At 42.1% G+C, this 23,160-nt stretch overlaps 1 protein-coding gene across 1 annotated transcript in view; it reads left to right on the plus strand.

Annotated features, from left to right (window-relative positions):
• Positions 1-23,160, plus strand: part of LOC136866497 (dipeptidase 1-like) — an 852,481-nt gene that overhangs the window by 570,514 nt on the left and 258,807 nt on the right. Inside the window, exon 5 of the mRNA XM_067143524.2 lies at positions 2,234-2,303. Coding sequence (XP_066999625.2) covers positions 2,234-2,303 — 70 coding nt within the window. The remainder of the gene's footprint in view (positions 1-2,233; positions 2,304-23,160) is intronic.

Below are 23,160 nucleotides of genomic sequence, written 5' to 3' on the forward strand. Positions count from 1 at the left end.
CTGTAGCAGCGAATCTCGACGTATTGTGTGTTTATTTCTCTGTCTGTGAATAGGAATGTGAAATACTGTCATTTCAGATTTCTTTAACGACGGTAGCTTACTGTGGTGGAATGCTACTTAGTGTGAAAAATAATCACGTGTGAGAAATTTAAATTACGTGGTCAGTATGAATGTCTTCTGCTGTACATAGGTAAAGTATTGTGTGTGTGTGTGTGTGTGTGTGTGTGTGTGTGTGTGTGTGTGTGTGTGTCCTCATGAGCAATGTCACTTCTCGGTTTGTTGTATAGATTTTCTGACATCATCGACGCGGTACCTAGACCTATGTATCTTGCATCTATCTACGTATCATGCATCCTACCGATTATTGAATTCGCGTGTCTCTCTCTCTCTCTCTCTCTCTCTCTCTCTCTGTTCACCCACTAATCTGAACCACACTGATCGCGTGCAGTCATTCTTCTGTGCCATTGTTATGGCCAGAGTATCTGATTGTCGAAACTTGAGCAGCAATCAGATACTGTATAAGTTAAAACTTATCCCGTTATCTACTCGCAGCAAAGTAGCCGACCTTAGATTCCTATATAAAGCTCGTGCATATTTATTAATAAGCTAGAGCACCACACAAAATTTGAATATGATTAGTTAATTTGTTGTAAAGTTATTAACAAATCATATTTACGTTTGATATGTTGCATCGAAAATGCTCCTTCTGGCACAGTTTTCATTATTTTTGAACCATAATTTGGCACACTTTTCAAAAATACTCATATCTAGGTATATATATAAATGAATGTTTATTTGTATGTATGTACGTCTCGAATGGACTCAAAAAATACTGGACCGATTTCGCTGAAAATTTCATAATTTGTTTTTATTATCCCTGGAAGGGTTTAGGAAGAGGTTTGAACGAAATCTGATAGGTCGTAGGCATATGGGTTTAGAAGGGTGAAAATAGAAAATAGATTTTTTTTTTTTGCTAGTTGCTTTACGTCGCACCGACACCGATAGGTCTTATGGCGACGATAGGACAGGGAGGGGCTAGGAGTAGGAGGGAAGCGGCCGTGGCCTTAATTAAGGTACAGCATTTGCCTGTGTGAAAATGGGAAACCACGGAAAACCATCTTCAGGGCTGCTGACAGTGGGGTTCGAACCCACTATCTCCCGAATACTGGATACTGACCGCACTTAAGCGACTGCAGCTATCGAGCTCGGTAATAGAAAATAGAGGAAGGTAAGTAAACCGCATGACAAATCTGAGCAGCGGGTTGCCTAACCAACAGTATTTAAAGATTATGATGTGTTTCTTAAAATTTATCTTCTTCTTCCCCTTCTTGTCTTTCTTCTATAAATGGTAAGTTATATAAAAATGAAAATTACAAGTTCAGTCCCCATGGCATAGGAGGTGAGAGAGAGTGAGAAAAGAAAACGTCGAAAATGACAGAGATTACGGGTGAATGTGCTTGTATGTTTCAGCATAGCTCTTAACCAAACTAGATACACATATAACTTAATATATGGAAAAATTACTGTAGGGGCAAGAAACCCCTAGCACCCGTAGAGGAAGGGTGAAATGTAAAAATCCGAGAAATGACCGATATTAGTGGCGAGTTCATAGTCTTTGGGGTAGCTGAGATGAACTGTGACACTCTGGATGCTGTTTGAGCCAAAGTACATTTCCAATCGGGATGGGGGTTAGAAGGGGTGAAAGGAAGGTCCAAAAGGACCGAGATCATGGATGTACGTGTGCATGTTCCAGTATAGCTCTCAACCAGACATGATACTCATATGACTTCCTGTTTGGGAAAAAATACTGTGGGGTAAGACACCCCTACGGGTGGGGGTTGAAAGGGGGTGAAATATAAAAATAATAGAAAACGACCGATATTAAAAGTGAAAACTATGTATGTTAATTAATGTAGTTTTTTTTCGCATTCAATTAAACGGTTTAGAAAAATCTAACGTGTTGAATTAATAAACGCCGGTGAAGCCGCGGACACCTGCTAGTACTTAATAATAACTCTGGGTTATGCAGTCAGGTATAAACTATTGGAGATGTAAGTTTTTGTAAAAAGTTTCTATTACATGTAAAAATTACTAAGAATGTAGTCGTTACAAGTAATTATATTACTTTTAATCATTTACTTCCCATTCTGCATATAACATGCAAACGACTTGTTCCTTACCTTGTGAGAAGACTATAAATGTGTACTTGTGGCTAATTGTTTGTCTCTGTTAGGGCAGACTGCTCCATAGCGGACGAGCCTGGTCGCCTTCCTAACCTCGGAGGACTCTCCCATTTCGGAACGGTGAGTACAGTCTTCTATGTATATGATATTTCTGTAGAAAAGGATTGACTTTAATGTTTTATTATGGCAAGAGTCCAGCTTGGTTCACGTAACTTTAGTACCAAACATCTAGCCTCAGATTTTTTGTTGTTTTTTGTTTTTGTTTCTTTTTGTTTTTTAGCGGACGACGTAACCGCGCGCTGTACAACGCTGCCAACCGTTCTACTTAGAAACTAGGGACAAGACGACTGGTAGGAGCGGCAAAAAGGCTAAATGATATTTTTTCTTGCCGTGTGGACAGTGTGCGCCCCGGCGATAGAAAAAATGTCTCTAGAAGGGAGTGTTCTCATGACAGAGTTTGGCCTGGAAATTAGGCTGTTAGGCTTCTAGTCATTCCGTAGGGCAATAGCAGTGAATTCCATGCGGGCTAGTGGTGAAAAGTTGAATGAACTTTCCATGCCGTCTAGTGACAAAGCTATTACCCTGGAGTGGTTAGGTCTGGCCAGGGCGCGTGAGAGTATGGGGTATGCCCCACGAAGCTATGGATTCGGCATGTCAACAAGGTTGTGTCCAGGCGGGAGGTGGCTCAGTTCTGGTCTGGGCGGCGTTCCCATGGTCGCAATTAGGTTCCATTGTCCGGTTGCAGAGAGCGCTGACTGGTGCACGTTATGTGGACATTCTTTCAGATAATCTGTATCCGTTTCAGGCCCTAGAGTACCCTGATGCAGATGCCATGTTTCAACAAGACAATGCACCATGTCACCGCTCTGTGGTGGCACACAGGTGGTTGGTGAAGCACTCCAGTGAATTGGCCCTCGAGATCCACAGATCTTAATCCAGTCGATCATTTATGGGATGTTGTCGATGCTAGTGTACGCTCCTTGAACCCCGCATCAAATTCATTAATTGTTTGTAGCAGTGCTAGATGGGTGGGTCCAGATACCTCCATAACGACTCTAATAATAATAATAATAATAATAATAATAATAATAATAATAATGCTACTTATTTTACATCCCACTAACTACTTTTACGGTTTTCGGAGACCGCGAGGTGCCGGAATTTTGTCCCGCAGGAGATCTTTTACGTGCCAGTAAATCTACCGACACGAGGCTGACATTTTTGAGCACCTTCAAATAAAACCGGACTGAGCCAGGATCGAACCTGCCAAGTTGGGGTCAGAAGGCCAGCGCCTCAACCGTCTGAGCCACTCAGCCCGCCCATAACGATTCTAACAACTTGTAGAGTCGACGCCTCGCCGTATTGCTGTCGTTTTGAGGGCTCGCGGAGTAGCAACTCATTATTAACATCACATTCAGCGTCTTCCTATGACTTTTGGCCACTCAGTGCATATGGACTAGTGGTGAAGAGCTGACTTAATTTAACGTGCCCGACAATTAAAAAGCCGTGTTCTTGTGCCCTCTATCTTCCACTGAAAAAGAACAAAACCTACAACCTGTTTTGCAGTCATTAACCGGGTCAAGGATGTAATGAATGAAGCAGATATAGACTATTAGTACGATGGGGTCACCACTCCCAAAATTATTTTATTAATGACTGATAAAAAAAATGAAATGGCGTATGGCTTTTAGTGCCGGGAGTGTCGAGGACAAGTTCGGCTCGCCAGATGCAGGTCTTTTTGATTTGACTCCCGTAGGTGACCTGCGCGTCGTGATGAGGTTGAAATGATGATGAAGACGACACATATACCCAGCCCCCGTGCCAGAGAAATTAACCAATTAAGCTCAAAATTCCCGACCCTGCCGGGAATCGAAGCCGGGACCCCTGTGACCAAAGGCCAGCACGCTAACCATTTAGCCATGGAGCCGGACAATGACTGATAGATGCTATGAAATGAGAATGGAGAGTGTTTCTGAACTGAAATATGACAGGGAAAACCGGAGTACCCGGAGAAAAACCTGTCCGCCTCCGCTTTGTCCAAAACAAATCTCACATGGATTGACCGGGATCTGAACCACGATATCCAGCGGTGAGAAGCCGACGCGCTGCCGTCTGAGCCACGTAGGCTCTATCTTCTACTGAATTATTTTAATTCTATATATATAGACTTCTTAATTCTGTCTGTCATTCACAACTATATTAAGAAAACGAAACGCTTTCAACAGCTGAAATGGGTACCAGTTATAGATAGTCTATATTACAAGAAAAATGCAATGAACGTCCCATGACCACGACTCTTGCACTTTTTTAAAAGAAAATTACTTTCCTAGCGAAATCTTTGTCGCATACTCGCCATGACGAAGTACAGTAGGTACTCAGCTATGTCTCTCGGCATGATGTCGAACTGCATACGTTCTAGCTTCTGTTGCCTTCCACAGATATACTGTATTTGAGAGACCTAAACTGGTACCACTGGCGGTTAGGGGCGCGCGGCTGTTAAATGGCATCGCGCTCAACCACTGTAAGAAAGAATGACCCTTATTTTCGTCAATATAGGCCCTATTAAATACTACTACTACTACTAATAATAATAATAAAAATAATATAATAATAATAATAATAATAATAATAATAATAATAATAATAATAATAACAAACTCCAAAGGGCTTACAAAATCACATGGAACAGATACAACAAAAGATGTATATCAAAAAATGCAAAATTACGACACTACAATACAGTCATCAAACCAGAGGCACTTTATGCATCTGAAACACTGATCATTGGCGGCAGGTCACAAATTAAAAGCATTGAGAAACAAGAGAGGAAAATTCTCAGAAAAATTGTAGGACCAAAGTTCGAAAATGGAATTTGGATGAAAAAGAAACCACACGAAATTTTTCAATTGACAGAAAAAATCACAGATACCATCAGAAAGAGACGACTAAAATTCTACGGACACCTACACAAAATGGATAACAACAGGCTGACAAAGAAAATTCTACATCTAGCTCTAACCCTGAAAATCCGCAACAATTGGTTAGCAGAAATTCATGAAGATTTACACGAAATAGGTATTGAGGACGAACGAAACCATTCAAGATAGAATAAAATTTAGAAGCTTAGTAAACAAACATAAATTTGCAGAGAAACCAACAAGAAAAAATACAGGCTGGACAGAAACACGCAGAAAGGAACACAGTGAAAAAATGAAGAGATATTGGGAAGAAAAGAAGAAGAAACATTGTGCAAAATAATTTCAAATGCGCTCCACAGTTGGGCACAACGAATCCAAAAAAATAATAACAATAATAATAATTGGTATCCTCAAAAACCAGAGTAAAAATAACCTGGCATTAAATAATTATGATTATCAGAGACGCAAGGGCGTTTGCAAAACTGTGCCTGTGAAGTTATTGTCAGCGCTGATCAGACAATTAAATGCCATAAATAGGGGTGGGATTACATCGTGCACACTTCATCGCAATTAAATTACAGTTAATTAATTGTTTTCTTTGATTAGGAAAAGCTAGTATAGCTAGGATGTTTAACCACAGAAACATCTTAACCAGTTCCCGAAAAAGTGGGGTTGGGAGTGGCCTCTAAGTGCGCAACGTGGCAAGCCACACCTCCTGGATGTGGCGTGACGTAGCCTTGGTTAATTCTTCATCCTCAGGGTTGGCCAAAATCTTCGCCCAAACGTTACCTGTTTCCTTTTCCACCTGGAATTCTTGTGATCACGATTGTACATCTTCTAGATCTTGCAAGAACATACTGAGTGTGAGAGGAGTCAAATCCATGCGATCTTGCGAGACATAGGTCAGTGGATGAGAACTGATGATGCTCTAGTACGTACATAAGATTGTTTATATCTCTTCGTAATCTGCAGAAGCAGCACAGCCCAGTGCTTTTCACAGACAACAGCAACTAAACGCTCCCAGCAACCTCCCCACAATGAAGCAGCTGGTGGATTTAAATTCCATACAGTTTTCCGTACGGAACTGTATTCTTGAATAAGGGTTCAATCAAGTCTCCGTAGTATTTATTTATTCATTTATTTATTTTTCGTATCCAGATACACTGCTAAATAATGTTTTTCCAATAACCGGCTACAAAGACAGCTTTATCATTGGCCTGCAAAACATCCTTCTTTGTGCACGGTGATGGTAAATGCTGACAAACCAGAAGGTGTTCTTCATCCTATAGTAGTCCACAATCACACATCATGTCTCCTTGTACATATCCCCACTTAACTGGGTTAGACTTGCACTTTGAAACACCTGTCCGCAGTCGATTGAGGGTCTTCCAGACGGGTTACGGAAGGCGGAAACCTGCAGAAGGTTCTTCCTTTAAACTCAGAGATGTATTACATAATTGCTGTTGCCAGAGTTCACGCCTTCGTTTTTCTGGCGTAGGCTCTATCAATACGTTGTATGAATGTTATTAAAAGCTCTTCCTTGAGTCCAACGGGCTTCATTTAATGGCCATAAAGGGGGTGGCGTGGATCGGTTGATTGCTTCCGACGTTCAACTTCCGCTGCTACTTCCTTTCGTATATGAGCAGGGGCGATTACTGCGATATGATAGATATTTTATGTTGGAGATGTTCTCAGACACCCAGTAATTATGCGACCAGTCACGTTCACAGCTATATCTACTTGCTTAGCATGGGCAGAGTTTCTCCATGCGGGTGATGTATATTCTGCTGCTGATAGGCAGAGGGTAGGACAATGTGCGTATGATATGGGGGTATGCAGTCCAAGATGTGCGTGTAAGTTTTCTAATAATAATATTATTCCTATCGCACACCTTCTGTTTGGTATTCTGACAGTGTTGTTTGAAGGATAATGTTCTGTCCAGTCTCACACCAAGGTACTTTGGTGTATAAGTGTTAAAAGGACTACTCCTCCCCATTTCATGCACAGTTTACACTGAGTCTCCGTAGTGAATTGTCTGTTCTAATTAAGTTGGTTCCTCGCTCAGAGAACACTATATGCGGTCTCAATCTTCGAGTCAAAACTCTTCTGAAAGCTATCTGTAGACAATGAACATACAAGTTCTAGGCGCACTGCCTATATACACCACGGTTTAAGCTCATCCGTTCCAGCCTTTAGGTTCAATGGCCCCACCGTATCCACTCCTAATATTTCAAATATCTTCGCATTACGCACTCTGTTCTCTGCAAGAGGAGTAGGTATTACTTCAACCTTCTTAGCAGTGTGCCTCTTACACCGAAGACAAGAGTTCAGAACCACCCTCACAGTTTTCTTGTTTCCCAATGTCCAAAACTGTTATCTCAGAATTGACACTATAATTTGCACTCCTGTATGACAGCTTTATTTATGTGTGTTATTGATTATACGCCTTACAACAGGGTGGTCGTGGTAAGGAAGGATAGCTGGATGACGAAATTCATTGATTTCCCTTTTGTTTGAGATTTTTGTCATGACTCTAATAACTCCATTTTCATCAATAAAAGGGAAAAGCTTGGACAGTCTTGGATCTATCAAAGGCTTCTTCTTGTATCAGAAAAACAATCCTGTTCTCTGCTAATTTATACTCATCGGCAGTTAGATCCTGATAAACTTACTCAATTCTTGCCCTCTTGAAATTCGTCCCAAAACACGGGATCCATCCTACTAAGCGGACTCTCTTCTTGTAGTGCGAAAATGATTATAACACCAGGCTTTGCCTCATGACCCACATATCATAGAAGACACAATAACTTTCTTCCTTTCTCCGCTAATCTGTCTTCGTAGTATGCAGGATCTATCCTTGGGTCAGAGCCTTGGAGATTTTCTGAGCCAATCTGGTCCCTCCCACTAACGAGTTTCCAATAGTTTTCTTGACGAGAAATCTGACAGAAAATCCTCTGGGTTCATATGACCAAAAACATGTCTTCATTCACAATTGGCTGTTGGTTATCTAATCTACTTTGCGCTGTTAAGAGCAAAACCGTCCCACAGATGTTAACTTTTAATCCGGGCCAGCATTTTAGTTGCATCTGCTCCAAAAGATAGTCTCAATCTTAGCCATACTGAAGTCATCAATGATTCTAGTGTATATTCTCGATACAGCCAATGCAACAATTGAGGCAGCCTATTGTTGAAGTCTTGGTATGATTATCTTCCTGTTTGGTTTGCTGATCGGAGACACTCTAGTCTTGGCCGTCACAAGTTAGACCCAGACAGCCCTTTCATTTTCCACACGTATGAATGCCACTACTACGTAAAATGTTTGACATGATCTAAAAAAAACGTGCAAAGTCCATGTGCCTCGATCATTAGGGATCCTAATTTGGTTGTGATCAGGTACACACTGCAACCAAATTAAGAACTGTGACTGTATCTCATCATCGACTTCTTGATCCCAAGTTTTTGCGATAAAAGCTTTTTACCAATGCGACTCTACATACAACACCTACGGAATCAAAAGTCTTATTAGCCGCACTCAACATGGTTTTCTTACTAATCCTCTCCGCATCTGAAGAAGAAAACTTTCCACATTTATCCCCGGTATGTCTGTAGAGGGATCCCAGAGAAACACTAAAAGATTGACAGGTATGAATGCATGCGCAGGTGAAGTGATCTGCCACCCTCTTAGTTCAAACTAGCGTTCACGCATACCTAAAGTAGCTAGGCTGATGAATTTCTGGTCCTGTTCTTCACACACCACATAATTATCTACATATAAACTATGACAGAGCTCCTCGACTAAGGAAATGGGTCACGTCAACATTCCTATTTCACAGTGGGCTAAGTTGGTCTCAAGGTGAAGATTTAAGCTGGCTTCTAAGAAAATATCTCTGGAAGATACCCGAAATACAACACTGCATGGCCTGTAGACTTATAGGATGCGTTCATCCGTTATCCATAAAAATCGAAGTGAGTACACAACTTGTACACAAACTAGTAGTATAATACAGGGATTCGGCCGCCACCGCCACCTCCGGCTCCCAGTGGCCACCTCCACCTCAGCCAGTGGCCTCTTCCAGTACTGCCAACTTAACCTAACTAGCGCGACAGTACTGCCAACTTAACCTAACTAGCGCGAAATTTGAATTTGTAAACAAAGCCACGTGCTTTTTGACAGCTGTCATCGACAACAACGCATCGCTAACCTCAGTACTGCCATCTTGACGGGCCTAAACCTCAGTAGTGCCAACTTAACCTAACTAGCTCGAGATAAACAAAGCCACGTGCTTTTTGACAACCACGTGCTTTTTGACAGATTTGTAAACAAAGCCACGTGCTTTTTGACAGACAACAACGCATCGCAAACCTCAGTACTGCCATCATGACGGGCCTAAACCTCAGTAGTGCCAACTTAACCTAACTAGCATGAGGTAAACAAAGCCACGTGTTTTTTGACAGCCACGTGCTTTTTGACAGACAACAACGCATCGCTAACCTCAGTACTGCCATCTTGACGGGAATAAACCTCGGTGGTACCAACTTAACCTAACTAGCGAGAGGTAAACAAAGCCACGTGCTTTTTGACAGCCACATGCTTTTTGACAGCTGCCATCCGCCATCTTTGAGCACCGTGCTGCCCTCTTTCGTCACCTGTCATCGGCAGTGCTGCCATCTTGACGGGTCTAAACCTTAGTGCTACCAACTTAACCTAACTAGCGCGAGGTAAACAAAGCCACGTGTTTTTTGACAGCCGTCATCCGCCATCTTTAATCTATAGAGCACAGTGCTGCCCTCTTTAGCTACTTACCTTTGAAATGTGGTGGCGGATAATTTGAAAAATGCTTTTTGACAGCAGCCATATTGCATCGCAAACCTCAGTGCTGCCCTCTTTAGCTAGATACCTGTGGTAGCAGACAATTCCACGTGACAGCAGCCATCTTTAATCAAGAGAGCACCGTGCTGCCCTCTATGTGGTGGCGGCAAATTGAAAAATTCCACGTGCTCTTGTTTGGAAACAAACTCACGTGCTTTTTTGACAGCTACCATCCACCATCTTTAATCAACAGAGCACAGTGCTGTACTCTTTAGCTAGATACCTTTGAAATGTGGTGGCGGCAATTTGAAAAATTCTATGTGCTCTTGTTGGGAAACAAAGCTACGTGCTTTTTTGACAGCTGTCATCCGCCATCTTTAATCAATAGAGCACTGTGCTGCTATCATGCGGGCAATTTCGTTAGCTGTCATCCGCCATCTTTAATCCAGAGAGAACAGTGCTGCCCTCTATGTGGTGGCGGCAAATTGAAAAATTCCACGTGCTCTTGTTTGAAAACATACTCACGTGCTTTTTTGACAGCTGTCATCCGCCATCTTTAATCCAGAGAGAACAGTGCTGCCCTCTATGTGGTGGCGGCAAATTGAAAAATTCCACGTGCTCTTGTTTGAAAACATACTCACGTGCTTTTTTGACAGCTGTCATCCGCCATCTTTAATCCAGAGAGAACAGTGCTGCCCTCTATGTGGTGGCGGCAAATTGAAAAATTCCACGTGCTCTTGTTTGAAAACATACTCACGTGCTTTTTTGACAGCTGTCATCCGCCATCTTTAATCCAGAGAGAACAGTGCTGCCCTCTATGTGGTAGCGGCAAATTGAAAAATTCCACGTGCTCTTGTTTGAAAACATACTCACGTGCTTTTTTGACAGCTGTCATCCGCCATCTTTAATCCAGAGAGAACAGTGCTGCCCTCTATGTGGTGGCGGCAAATTGAAAAATTCCACGTGCTCTTGTTTGAAAACATACTCACGTGCTTTTTTGACAGCTGTCATCCGCCATCTTTAATCCAGAGAGCACAGTGCTGCCCTCTATGTGGTGGCGGCAAATTGAAAAATTCCACGTGCTCTTGTTTGAAAACATACTCACGTGCTTTTTTGACAGCTGTCATCCGCCATCTTTAATCCAGAGAGAACAGTGCTGCCCTCTATGTGGTGACGGCAAATTCCACGTAGAAACAAAGCCATGTGCTTTTTTGTCAGCTGTCATCCGCCATCTTTAATCACCGTGCTGCCCTGTGACGGCAAATTCCACGTAGAAACAAAGCCATGTGCTTTTTTGACAGCTGTCATCCGCCATCTTTAATCAGCGTGCTGCCCGGTGACGGCAAATTCCACGTGCTCTTATTTGGAAACAAAGCCATGTGCTTTTTTGACAGCTGTCATCCGCCATCTTTAATCACCGTGCTACACTCTATGTGGTGGCGACAAATTCTAAATGCTTTACAAACCCATGTGCTTTTCTGACAGAGCTGTCATCCACCATCTTTAATCACCGTGCTGCCCCGGTGACGGCAAATACCACGTGCTCTTGTTTGGAAACAAAGCTTTTAATCCAGAGAGAACAGTGCTGCCCTGGTGGCGGTAAATTCCACGTGCTCTTGTTTGGAAACAAAGCTTTTAATCCAGAGAGAACAGTGCTACCCTGGTGGCGGTAAATTCCACGTGCTCTTGTTAGTTCGTGATTTAAAATCTAAGCTAGCTGTAAATCCCCGATTCTCGACAGATTCTTAATCCGAGTTGTCAGGAAGGGCAACCAAGAGCTTAGATACTACTAGTTTTGCATCAGGGAGGACGACTAGTCTTAAAACAAATTCTTGCGATTTAAAATCTTAGTTTTGCGTCAGGAAGGACATCCGGCCGTAAAACAATAGTTCGTGATTTAAAATCTAAGAAGTGCATCTAGCTGTAAATCCCCGATTCCCCGTGTTAGACGTTGTAAAACAGATTCTTAATCCGAGTTGTCAGGAAGGGCAACCGGTCGTAAAACTACGGTGTATGAGGTTAGATACTGCTAGTTTTGCATCAGGAAGGACAACTCAACACATTCATGTGATTTAACACATTTTTATCCCCAAGAGAATCGAACCCGAGACTACCGGGTGAGAGGCATGCATACTGTAGGCTATAGATTTGTTCTACAGTCCTCGAAGTATCGGCACAGTCATTCTGAGCGAGTTGTGTGGAATGCGCGTGTTAGCTGAAATTGTACACGTATCTTCCGGCTCGACCTTGAGCGAGGACACTGATAAGCGGCTTGTAACTCGCGAACGTCTTCTTAGCTGAGTACCATTCAAGCTCTTAAAACACAGTACTAATTAAGGTTGTAAAATATTCTGAAATAGTCCTCCTCTGTAGTGCAGTAGTTAGCTGCTACCCTCGGAGGTCCGAGTTCGATTCCTGGCTCTGCCACGGAATGTGTAGCATTTAGCCTATGTAAGTTCCTAACGTAAACTATCATGATTGTACGGAGAGGTTAAAACACACACAGTGCCTACTCCTATCGAAAGAACCTGCACGGTACCGGCATGTAGGCTTCTCCTGGTGAAGGAGCTTGCACATGGTTTAACGCCTCCTATCAACAGCCCTTACTTAATGCTGGCTTTTTTGCACACCCCGCCTCACACCATAGTTTTATACGACCGGCTGCCCTTCCTGACTAGGATTTTAAATCGCAGTATACGTGATAAATTTGTTGTAGCGGGTTTTATAACTAGATATCCCGGTACCGATACATAGCCTACTCCACTGAAGAAGCCTGCACAAGGCTTATTGCCTCCATCCGACAAATGAATCAGCATCAACACTCTTGTACTCAAAAAATCATTTTCGAAGGAGTCTGCACAAGGTTTAACATCCCCATCAACAGCCCTTACTTATTGCTAGCTTTTTTGCACACCCCGCCTCACACCATAGTTTTATACGACCGGCTGCCCTTCCTGACTAGGATTTTAAATCGCAGTATACGTGATAAATTTGTTGTAGCGGGTTTTATAACTAGATATCCCGGTACCGATACATAGCCTACTCGACTGAAGAAGCCTGCACAAGGCTTATTACCTCCATCCGACAAATGAATCAGCATCAACACTCTTGTACTCAAAAAAATCATTTTCGAAGGAGTCTGCACAAGGTTTAACGTCCCCATCAACAGCCCTTACTTATTGCTAGCTTTTTTTGCACACCCCGCCTCACACCATAGTTTTATACGACCGGCTGCCCTTCCCGACTAGGATTTTAAATCGATATCCCGACATAGCCTACTCCTACCGAAGAAGGCAGCTTAACGCCTCCATCCAACAAATGAATCACACTCAAACACTCTTCAATCATTCTCGCTACTTCGGAAGATAGCGGGTTCGAACTGGAAGCCGTAAATGCTAGGCGAGGGGCCTGCGCGATCGTCATTACATGATCTAGCTTTAGCTCAATACCTACAGGTAAGGAATACCGCGTATGTACCCTCGAGAAATCGAGGATCACACGCTAACTTTCCAAGGATCGAACTCTTAAATTCTGACACCTCGGTATCAACAGGAGGTTTGAATATGTCAGCCTGCAGGTAGGAGCTCTTGTTTGCATTCCTTCCGACTGTACCGCAGTTGTCAGCTCAGCGATTATCATATCCGCTTGGTAACAAGCAGAATATTTAGCCGCTGCAGTCTGCGCGAAGTGCTCACAGTTCTCTGTATGCGTTTATTACGTACACACACATCTCCCGTCTGCAGTGAATATTATTCTTCAGCCTTTATCTTAAGGTAAGGTAGAACTGTTAATTAACTTTTTTTATTTGCAAAGCAACTTCTACGCTAGACATCTACATTCATATATGTTTGTTCTTTTTTTAGGTACCGTTCGAAAGTACGCAACAATTTTATTCATCCGAGTAACAGTCTGCAGCACGTGCATTTTTTAAAAAGGTATGTTTTCGAACTTTGAGTTGTAAAGATAACTAGGTTAGATGATGCACCCTACACTACATTCATATATGTTTCTTCTTTTTCTTTTAGGTACGGCTAGAATATTATCATTCGAGTTTCAGGCTTGAACGCACGCATTTTATACATCAGAGTAACAGTTTGCAGCGCGAAGATTTTAAGGTATGTCTGACCTCTATTCGTTGAAACTTGGTTTCTTCTAAAACATCGTAACTTTAGTCTACTGATAAATAGTTGTTCTCTTTAATCCTCACGCGAGGTGCGTGCATAGCTATGTCCGTCCTCAGCAGGCTTAAACTTGGTTTCTTCTGTAACTTTAAGCTAATCATAAATAGTTGTTCTCTTTAATCTACATACTATAGACGTGGTATAATTTCAAACACGCACACATAGCTATGTCCGTCCTCAACAGGCTTAAACTTGGTTTCTTCCGTAACTTTAAGCTATTCATAAATAATTGTTCTCTTCAACCTACATACTATAGACGAGGTGCGTACATAGCTATGTCCGTCCTCAACAGGCTTAAACTTGGTTTCTTCCGAACATCGTAACTTTAGTCTATTGATAAATAGTTGTTCTCTTTAATCTACATACTATAGACGTGGTATAATTTCAAACACGTACACATAGCAATGTCCGTCCTCAACAGGCTTAAACTTGGTTTCTTCCGAACATCGTAACTTTAGTCTATTGATAAATAGTTGTTCTCTTTAATCTACATACTATAGACGTGGTATAATTTCAAACACGCACACGTAGCTATGTCTGTCCTCAACAGGCTTAAACTTGGTTTCTTCCGAACATCGTAACTTTAGTCGTTCTCTTCAATCCTCATGCTATAGGCCTAACTCACAGCCATGTCCAACCTCTATAGGTTGAACATCACAACTTTAGGCTAATCTCTATTGGTTGTTCTCTTTTCAGAACTTGTTGCATACGCTGTTCACCTAAACACTTTATTCGAAGAAAGAGAAGACACTATGTTCCCATGCGAGCTGTGTAAGGCAATGTTCACAAGACGTGACAGCCTTGCACGCCATGTAAAAACAAAACATCATCAGCTATCTGCTTGCGACTATAACCCTACTATGTTCCCCTGCGAGCGGTGTAAGGCAACGTTCGCAAGACAGGATAACCTCGCACGTCATATAAAACCAAAACACCCTAGCATAACATCTGCTTTATGTGATGTTTGCGGGATGTACTTCGCTAATGTAGAGCAATACCAGGCTCACTTAGCAGAGGTACATCAAATATCTACTTGCCCTCAGGTAGTAGTAGGGAAAAAGCGTGCAGCTACTGATGTAGCTGTAGAAAGTACTAGTAGTAAAAAACCTAGGAAAAATGAACTTCAAACTATTCACTGCGAGCACTGTAACACTGATGTACCATCTTCGCATTTTCAGGGACACTTACGGAGTAATGTGCATAAAAATAATGCGTGTAGAAGTGGTAGTAACGCAAACATCGAGGAAATTAATACAGCATTTAAAAGTAGGATGGTAGTTACCGAATTCGCACCAGTCAAAAGTTTCAGAGCACTTCAATTTTTTTAAATTGCGTTCAACCGGATGTACAACAGCTTCTTGCTAAATCTTTGTCCAATCATAGTTTATTTAAAGTTAATTTTGAACTTTTCGCCTTGTACATTAAAAGCACGGATGAATCCGAAATAACGGACATTAAATCATTTAATACGAAGAATTTTGTCATAAGTCAGTCGACTAATTTTGGCGATGTACTTAGGGATGTCTCTAACATTATTTCAACTAAGAGCGAGGAATTTCAGGAAAAGGAATCAGGGTGGGCTTTAGTTGAAATAATGTATCTAGAAGTTAACATCAATAAGTACAATCCTATGCGTGGATCTTCGCACATCGAGCTGCCGACATGGATTCAGCGAAAAGAAGCTGTTGTAAACATCCAAAACAATGACGAAGCATGTTTTGCTTGGGCGGTGATGTCAGCTTTAAATCCTGCTAAATCGAATGTAGCGTATAGAACATCATCCTATCCACACTATTCAACGCAGCTAAATTTCGATAGTATAGAATTTCCTGTGCAGATAAAGGATATTAAGCGCTTTGAGGAACTAAATAACATTAGTATTAATGTGTATGGTGTAGAGAAAAAGTCTGTAGTAGGTCCTCTGTATTATACATGTCATAAGAAGAGTACTCACGTTAATTTACTCTATATTGAAAACAGTGAGAATAGCCACTTTTGCTGGATTAAAAATCTGAGTAGACTTGTTGGCAGTCAGTTATCCAAAGAAAGGTGTAAAAAGTGGCTATGTGATGGATGCTTGCAGTATTTTAGAACTGAAGATCAGTTAACGAAGCATTCCAAGAATGACTGCAATCATGTACGTACAGAGATACCTACTACAGGCAATAATGTTTTAAAATTTACAAATTTTCACAAGCAGATGTGGGTACCGTTCGTGATTTATGCAGACTTTGAAGCCATCCTCACGCCATGCAACACATGCTCACCTAATCCTGACAACTCTTTCACTAATACTACGCACATGCATGTCCCGTATAGCTTCGCGTATTACATCAAGTGTAGTTACGATAGTACGCTTAACAAGTTAGAGCTGTATCGAGGACATGATGCTGCTAAAGTATTTTTAGAAAGACTTGAAAGTGATGCAGTTCGTCTCGGTCGTATTCTGAATAGTAATATTCCTATGAAGCCACTCACCGACATTCAGTTAAATGATCATGAACGTGCTACAAAGTGTAGCATTTGTGATGGGGAATTTTCCGAAAATGACCCTAAAGTTTTTGATCATGATCATTTAACTGGTTTCTACAGATGTGCCGCTCATTATAGCTGTAATCTTAAGTATAGAGTTCCTAAATTTATCCCTGTAATTTTTCATAACTTATCTGGTTACGACTCTCATTTCATCATTTCACAATTTGGAGCTTCGGATGAAAAAGTAGATATAATCCCTCAGAATAAAGAGCGGTACATTGCGTTCGCAAAGTCTGTAAAAGTAGATGCTGAGCATTCTATAAAACTGAGATTCCTTGACTCGTTTCGCTTTATGGCGAGTAGCCTCGATAAACTTTCTAGTCATTTACAGCCTGAACAATTTACAGAAATTCGACGCGTTTTCCCTGAAGAAGCGCAGTTTAATTTACTTCGGCGTAAGGGTGTTTTTGTTACGAATATCTCGACTGCTTAGACCGCCTCGAAGAACGTGCCTTACCATCGAAACAATCCTTTTACAGCTCGCTGAATTCAGCAGATATTAGTGATGATGACTATTTACATGCACAACATATCTAGGAGCAGTTCCACATTCAAACGCTGGGTGAATACTCCGATTTATATTTAAAGACAGATGTACTTTTGTTAGCTGATGTTTTTGAAAATTTTCGCTGTGTTTGCATGAACACCTACAGCCTTGACCCATGTCAGTATTTTACTGCACCTGGGTTAAGTTGGGACGCGATGTTGAAACACACGCGTGTGAATTTAGAACTGCTAACTGATATTGATATGGTGCACTTTATAAAAGCATCCATTCGAGGCGGTCTGAGCCAGTGCAGCGGCCGGTATTCGAGTGCTAATAATAAGTACATGCCGAGTTTCGATTCCAGTCAGGAATCTCGGTATATCGTTTACCTCGATGCTAATAATCAGTATGGGTGGGCGATGAGTCAGCATCTACCGGTGAGTGGTTTCCGCTGGCTGACGCAGTGCGAAATTGATGCTTTACAGCTACACGCCCTAGGTGATGAAGCTGATAAAGGTTATTTCCTCGAAGTTGACTTACAGTATCCTAAAGAGTTACACACTTCTCATAATGACCTACCGTTCTGCCCTGAAAATATGAAGTCCCCGTACATTGCATCAACGACGAAAATGCTCATTGCTAATTTATGCGATAAATCTAAGTATATCATTCATTACCGAAATTTAAAACAGTGTTTGCAGCATGGTTTGAAGTTATCCAAAATTCATCGCGTACTAGAATTTAATCAGTCACCGTGGCTAAAGCCATATATCGATCTGAACAATAATTTAAGAACGAATGCGGTTAACGAGTTTGAAAAAGATTTCTACAAGCTCATGAATAATAGTGTGTTTGGTAAGACTATGGAGAATGTTGACAAACGCGTTGATGTAAAATTGATTACAAACTGGGATAATATTAAGAAAAGGTATGGTGCTAACTATTTAATAAGTAAACCAAATTTCCACAGCTGCACCATCATACACGAGAATTTAGTTATTATACAGATGAATCGTGTCAAGGTTAAGTATGACAAACCTACCTACGTCGGCTTCACAGTACTTGAATTGGCTAAAACACTCATGTATGAATTCCATTACGATTATATGATGAAGAAGTACGCGCATAATGCGCAATTGCTCTACACAGATACCGATTCGTTTATTTATCAAATCAAAACTGATGACTATTACAATGATATAAAGCCTGACTTGGGTAGGTTTGATACAAGTAACTATCCTGCAGATAATCAATATCATCTACCGCTAGTGAACAAAAAGGTTCTAGGTAAAATGAAAGATGAATGTGCTGGGCATATTATCGATTCATTTGTAGGTACTAAATCCAAGTCATATTGCATAAAACTCTTAAATGAATTACAAATAAAGAGATTGAAGGGGGTTAAAAAGAATGTCGTTCAGAATCAGCTAAGTTTTGAAAACTATAACAATTGCATTAAAAGTAATCCACCTGTTTTGCATAAGCAAATGTCTGTCATTAGAAGCAAGAAGCGCCCAGTTGTACACTCATTTAATTAGTAAGGTAGCCCTTAATAGCGATGATTGTAAACGGTTTGTCATTCCAAATTCTACCAACACGCTAGCCTGGGGGCATAGTAGTATTGATAGGTACTACTTTACATAAACATTATGCTAGAGGTGTGTGTGCTTACGTTACGCTGTCTTACATCACAATTCGGGAGAGGTACGCTGGTACGGCAAGTTTAAACTTGTACATTCAAGAATTGCATCGAGAAGTATGCTAGGGTAAAATGATTCGAGATAAAACTTGTACATACAAGATGTAAATAAATAATGTAGAATTGGCATATTCTTTTATTTTAGGTTAGGTATCACCTTCCTCCCGCTCCTTATTCGCAAGATAGAGTTTTTGTTTATTACTCATAGAAGAAGAAAGAAGGTGATGAGCAGTTTCGTAAGTATAGTTCGGTAAGTATCTCGAGAGCAGAATTTTTTTTTGTCAAAAAAGCACATAGCTTTGTAAAGCACGTGGAATTTGCCGCCACCAGGGCAGCACTGTTCTCTCTGGATTAAAAGCTTTGTTTCTAAACAAGAGCACGTAGAATTTGCCGTCACCGGGGCAGCACGGTGATTAAAGATGGTGGATGACAGCTCTGTCAGAAAAGCACATGGGTTTGTAAAGCATTTAGAATTTGTCGCCACCACATAGAGTGTAGCACGGTGATTAAAGATGGCGGATGACAGCTGTCAAAAAAGCACATGGCTTTGTTTCCAAATAAGAGCACGTGGAATTTGCCGTCACCGGGCAGCACGCTGATTAAAGATGGCGGATGACAGCTGTCAAAAAAGCACGTGAGTATGTTTTCAAACAAGAGCACGTGGAATTTTTCAATTTGCCGCCACAACATAGAGGGCAGCACTGTTCTCTCTGGATTAAAGATGGCGGATGACAGCTGTCAAAAAAGCACGTGAGTATGTTTTCAAACAAGAGCACGTGGAATTTTTCAATTTGCCGCCACCACATAGAGGGCAGCACTGTTCTCTCTGGATTAAAGATGGCGGATGACAGCTAACGAAACTGCCCGCATGATAGCAGCACAGTGCTCTATTGATTAAAGATGGCGGATGACAGCTGTCAAAAAAAGCACGTAGCTTTGTTTCCCAACAAGAGCACATAGAATTTTTCAAATTGCCGCCACCACATTTCAAAGGTATCTAGCTAAAGAGTACAGCACTGTGCTCTGTTGATTAAAGATGGTGGATGGTAGCTGTCAAAAAAGCACGTGAGTTTGTTTCCAAACAAGAGCACGTGGAATTTTTCAATTTGCCGCCACCACATAGAGGGCAGCACGGTGCTCTCTTGATTAAAGATGGCTGCTGTCACGTGGAATTGTCTGCTACCACAGGTATCTAGCTAAAGAGGGCAGCACTGAGGTTTGCGATGCAATATGGCTGCTGTCAAAAAGCATTTTTCAAATTATCCGCCACCACATTTCAAAGGTAAGTAGCTAAAGAGGGCAGCACTGTGCTCTATAGATTAAAGATGGCGGATGACGGCTGTCAAAAAACACGTGGCTTTGTTTACCTCGCGCTAGTTAGGTTAAGTTGGTAGCACTAAGGTTTAGACCCGTCAAGATGGCAGCACTGCCGATGACAGGTGACGAAAGAGGGCAGCACGGTGCTCAAAGATGGCGGATGGCAGCTGTCAAAAAGCATGTGGCTGTCAAAAAGCACGTGGCTTTGTTTACCTCTCGCTAGTTAAGTTAAGTTGGTACCACCGAGGTTTATTCCCGTCAAGATGGCAGTACTGAGGTTAGCGATGCGTTGTTGTCTGTCAAAAAGCACGTGGCTTTGTTTACAAATCTGTCAAAAAGCACGTGGCTGTCAAAAAACACGTGGCTTTGTTTACCTCATGCTAGTTAGGTTAAGTTGGCACTACTGAGGTTTAGGCCCGTCATGATGGCAGTACTGAGGTTTGCGATGCGTTGTTGTCTGTCAAAAAGCACGTGGCTTTGTTTACAAATCTGTCAAAAAGCACGTGGTTGTCAAAAAGCACGTGGCTTTGTTTATCTCGAGCTAGTTAGGTTAAGTTGGCACTACTGAGGTTTAGGCCCGTCAAGATGGCAGTACTGAGGTTAGCGATGCGTTGTTGTCGATGACAGCTGTCAAAAAGCACGTGGCTTTGTTTACAAATTCAAATTTCGCGCTAGTTAGGTTAAGTTGGCAGTACTGTCGCGCTAGTTAGGTTAAGTTGGCAGTACTGGAAGAGGCCACTGGCTGAGGTGGAGGTGGCCACTGGGAGCCGGAGGTGGCGGTGGCGGCCGAATCCCTGTATTATACTACTCAAACTTATTTGGAGGAAGGAACGTCGGATGTCCCCAAAAACTCCTATCACCTTGAGACGGAATGGATCAAGAACATCGGGTTTCTTTTCAGTAAGATTTGGGCCCTTCTCTAAACGCTGATTGAGCCTTGTCTGGCAAATGCGTATCTTGGTGAGGCACTTCCTTAATAAATCGTGCCGAAATCCACTCGTATAAAACTTGTTGATAAGTGCCAAACAGCCCCTCGCCCTTCAATTTTGTCACTGCGGAGTTCTTCTTCAGTACTAGGTTTTTTTTTTCTTTCTTAATCAGCTTACCCTCCAGGGTTGGTTTTTCTCTCGGACTCAGCGAAGGATCCCACCTCTACCGCCTCAAGGGCAGTGTCCTGGATCTTCAGACTCTGGGTCGGGGGATACAACTAGGGAGGATGGCCAGTACCTCGCCCAGGCGGCCTCACCTGCTATGATGAACAGGGGAAGATTGGAAGGGATAGACAAGGAAGAGGGAAGGAAGCGGCCGTGGCCTTAAGTTAGGGACCATCCCGGCATTCGCCTTGAGGTGAAGTGGGAAACCACTTCCAGGATGGCTGAGGTGGGAATCGAACACACCTCTACTCAGTTGACCTCCCGAAGCTGAATGGACCCCTTCCAGCCCACCCACCACTTTTCAAAAACTTCCTGGCAAAGCCGGGAGTCGAACCCGGGTCTCCGGGGGTGGCAGCTACTAACACTAACCACTACACCACAGAGGCGGACGTTTTTTGCTTTTACAAGTTGTTCTACGTCGCACCGACACAGATAGGTCTTAGGACGACGGTGGGACAAGAAACGGCTAGAAGTGGGAAGGAAGCGGCCGTGGCCTTATTTATTTTTGCACCTTTTATCGCATGATATCCTTGTCTAAGTCAATAAAAACAAGCACTTTTGCTGTCCAGAATGTGACGTCTCTCCGCCACAGACATTCCCTGACCCTTAATACAATTCTGAACCCTGTGGTTGAATGAAAAGGAGATGTTTCCAGGTCCTCCCTTTGCATTGATAAGTAACCCACCAGCTGTAAAAATATCCCCCATAGTATGTTCAGGCTGCTTTGATTCCCTTCTCTTCCCATTGGCATTATTTGAGGGGACTGATAAGCCGAACCGTGGCATAGCACACCGAGCTCGATAGCTGCAGTGGCTTAAGTGTGGCCAGTATACAGTATTCGGGAGAGAGTGGGTTCGAACCCCACTGTCGGCAGCCTTGAAGAATTTTTTCGTGGTTTCCCATTTTCACACCAGCCAAATGCTGGGGTTGTACCTTAATTAGTACCATGGTTGGTTCCTTCCCACTTCTAGCCCTTTCTTATCCCATCGTCACCATAAGACCTATATGTGTCGGTGCGACGTAAAGCAACTTGTGGAGACATAGCACGAGTCACTTTCTATTTTCCTTCAACTTCTGCCCTGAAGAACTGAATGAGATTCTCCAAGACATTCTTTGAGGACGACTCAGGATTATTTGATCTCTGCGAGAAAACGCTACTTCTTTCCCATACCTTCAAAACATCCTCTGGTAGACACGATGATACTAAAACAAAAAGTCTGGGGCCACACTTTTCTGACGTTACGCCTAACGTGTGAAGATTTCTAAGCTGACACTGTAAACTCATTATACAAAACGGACAAAGGAATCTTTTTTGGTGGAGATTGTATTCTGCAAGAAGATTATCTAAAGTTCCCTAATACAGAATTAGGCTACCAAGCCTTCCCATCCAAATCGGTCTTTGAGGGCCTTTATCACCTCTGAATACATCTCAGCTGTACCAGAGTAACCATTAACTTCCCTAGCAACAGAGTTGAGAACTGTTCCCATGGCAACATACTGTAGCTTCTCACTGGGGCTATCTGTCTACTCAAACTGTGACCAAAACGGTAACAATACTTCAATTCCCCTTTGCATTCCTTCTCATCTGAGGGAGTTTGTAAGTGCATTTACAGGGGATGAAGTCCCAAATCTTTGGTCCGAATGAGTAAACCTAATCTCATCATATTATCATTTTGTTTCATCCTAAAATACTTGACATCCTCAAAGTCAAGCTTTCTCCCGGTCAAGAAACTCTTGGAAGCGTAATTCAAGCACATCCATATACGTACGTATTTGATCAAGGTCCATAACTTCTCCACCATACAGTAAAACTTCGACTTCCCTCTGGATTTTGCTGAACAATCTTCGGATAATACCATGGGATATTTCTCCCCTT

This window comes from Anabrus simplex, chromosome 3 (assembly GCF_040414725.1).
Source record: "Anabrus simplex isolate iqAnaSimp1 chromosome 3, ASM4041472v1, whole genome shotgun sequence".
NCBI classification, from domain to species: Eukaryota; Metazoa; Arthropoda; class Insecta; order Orthoptera; family Tettigoniidae; genus Anabrus; species Anabrus simplex.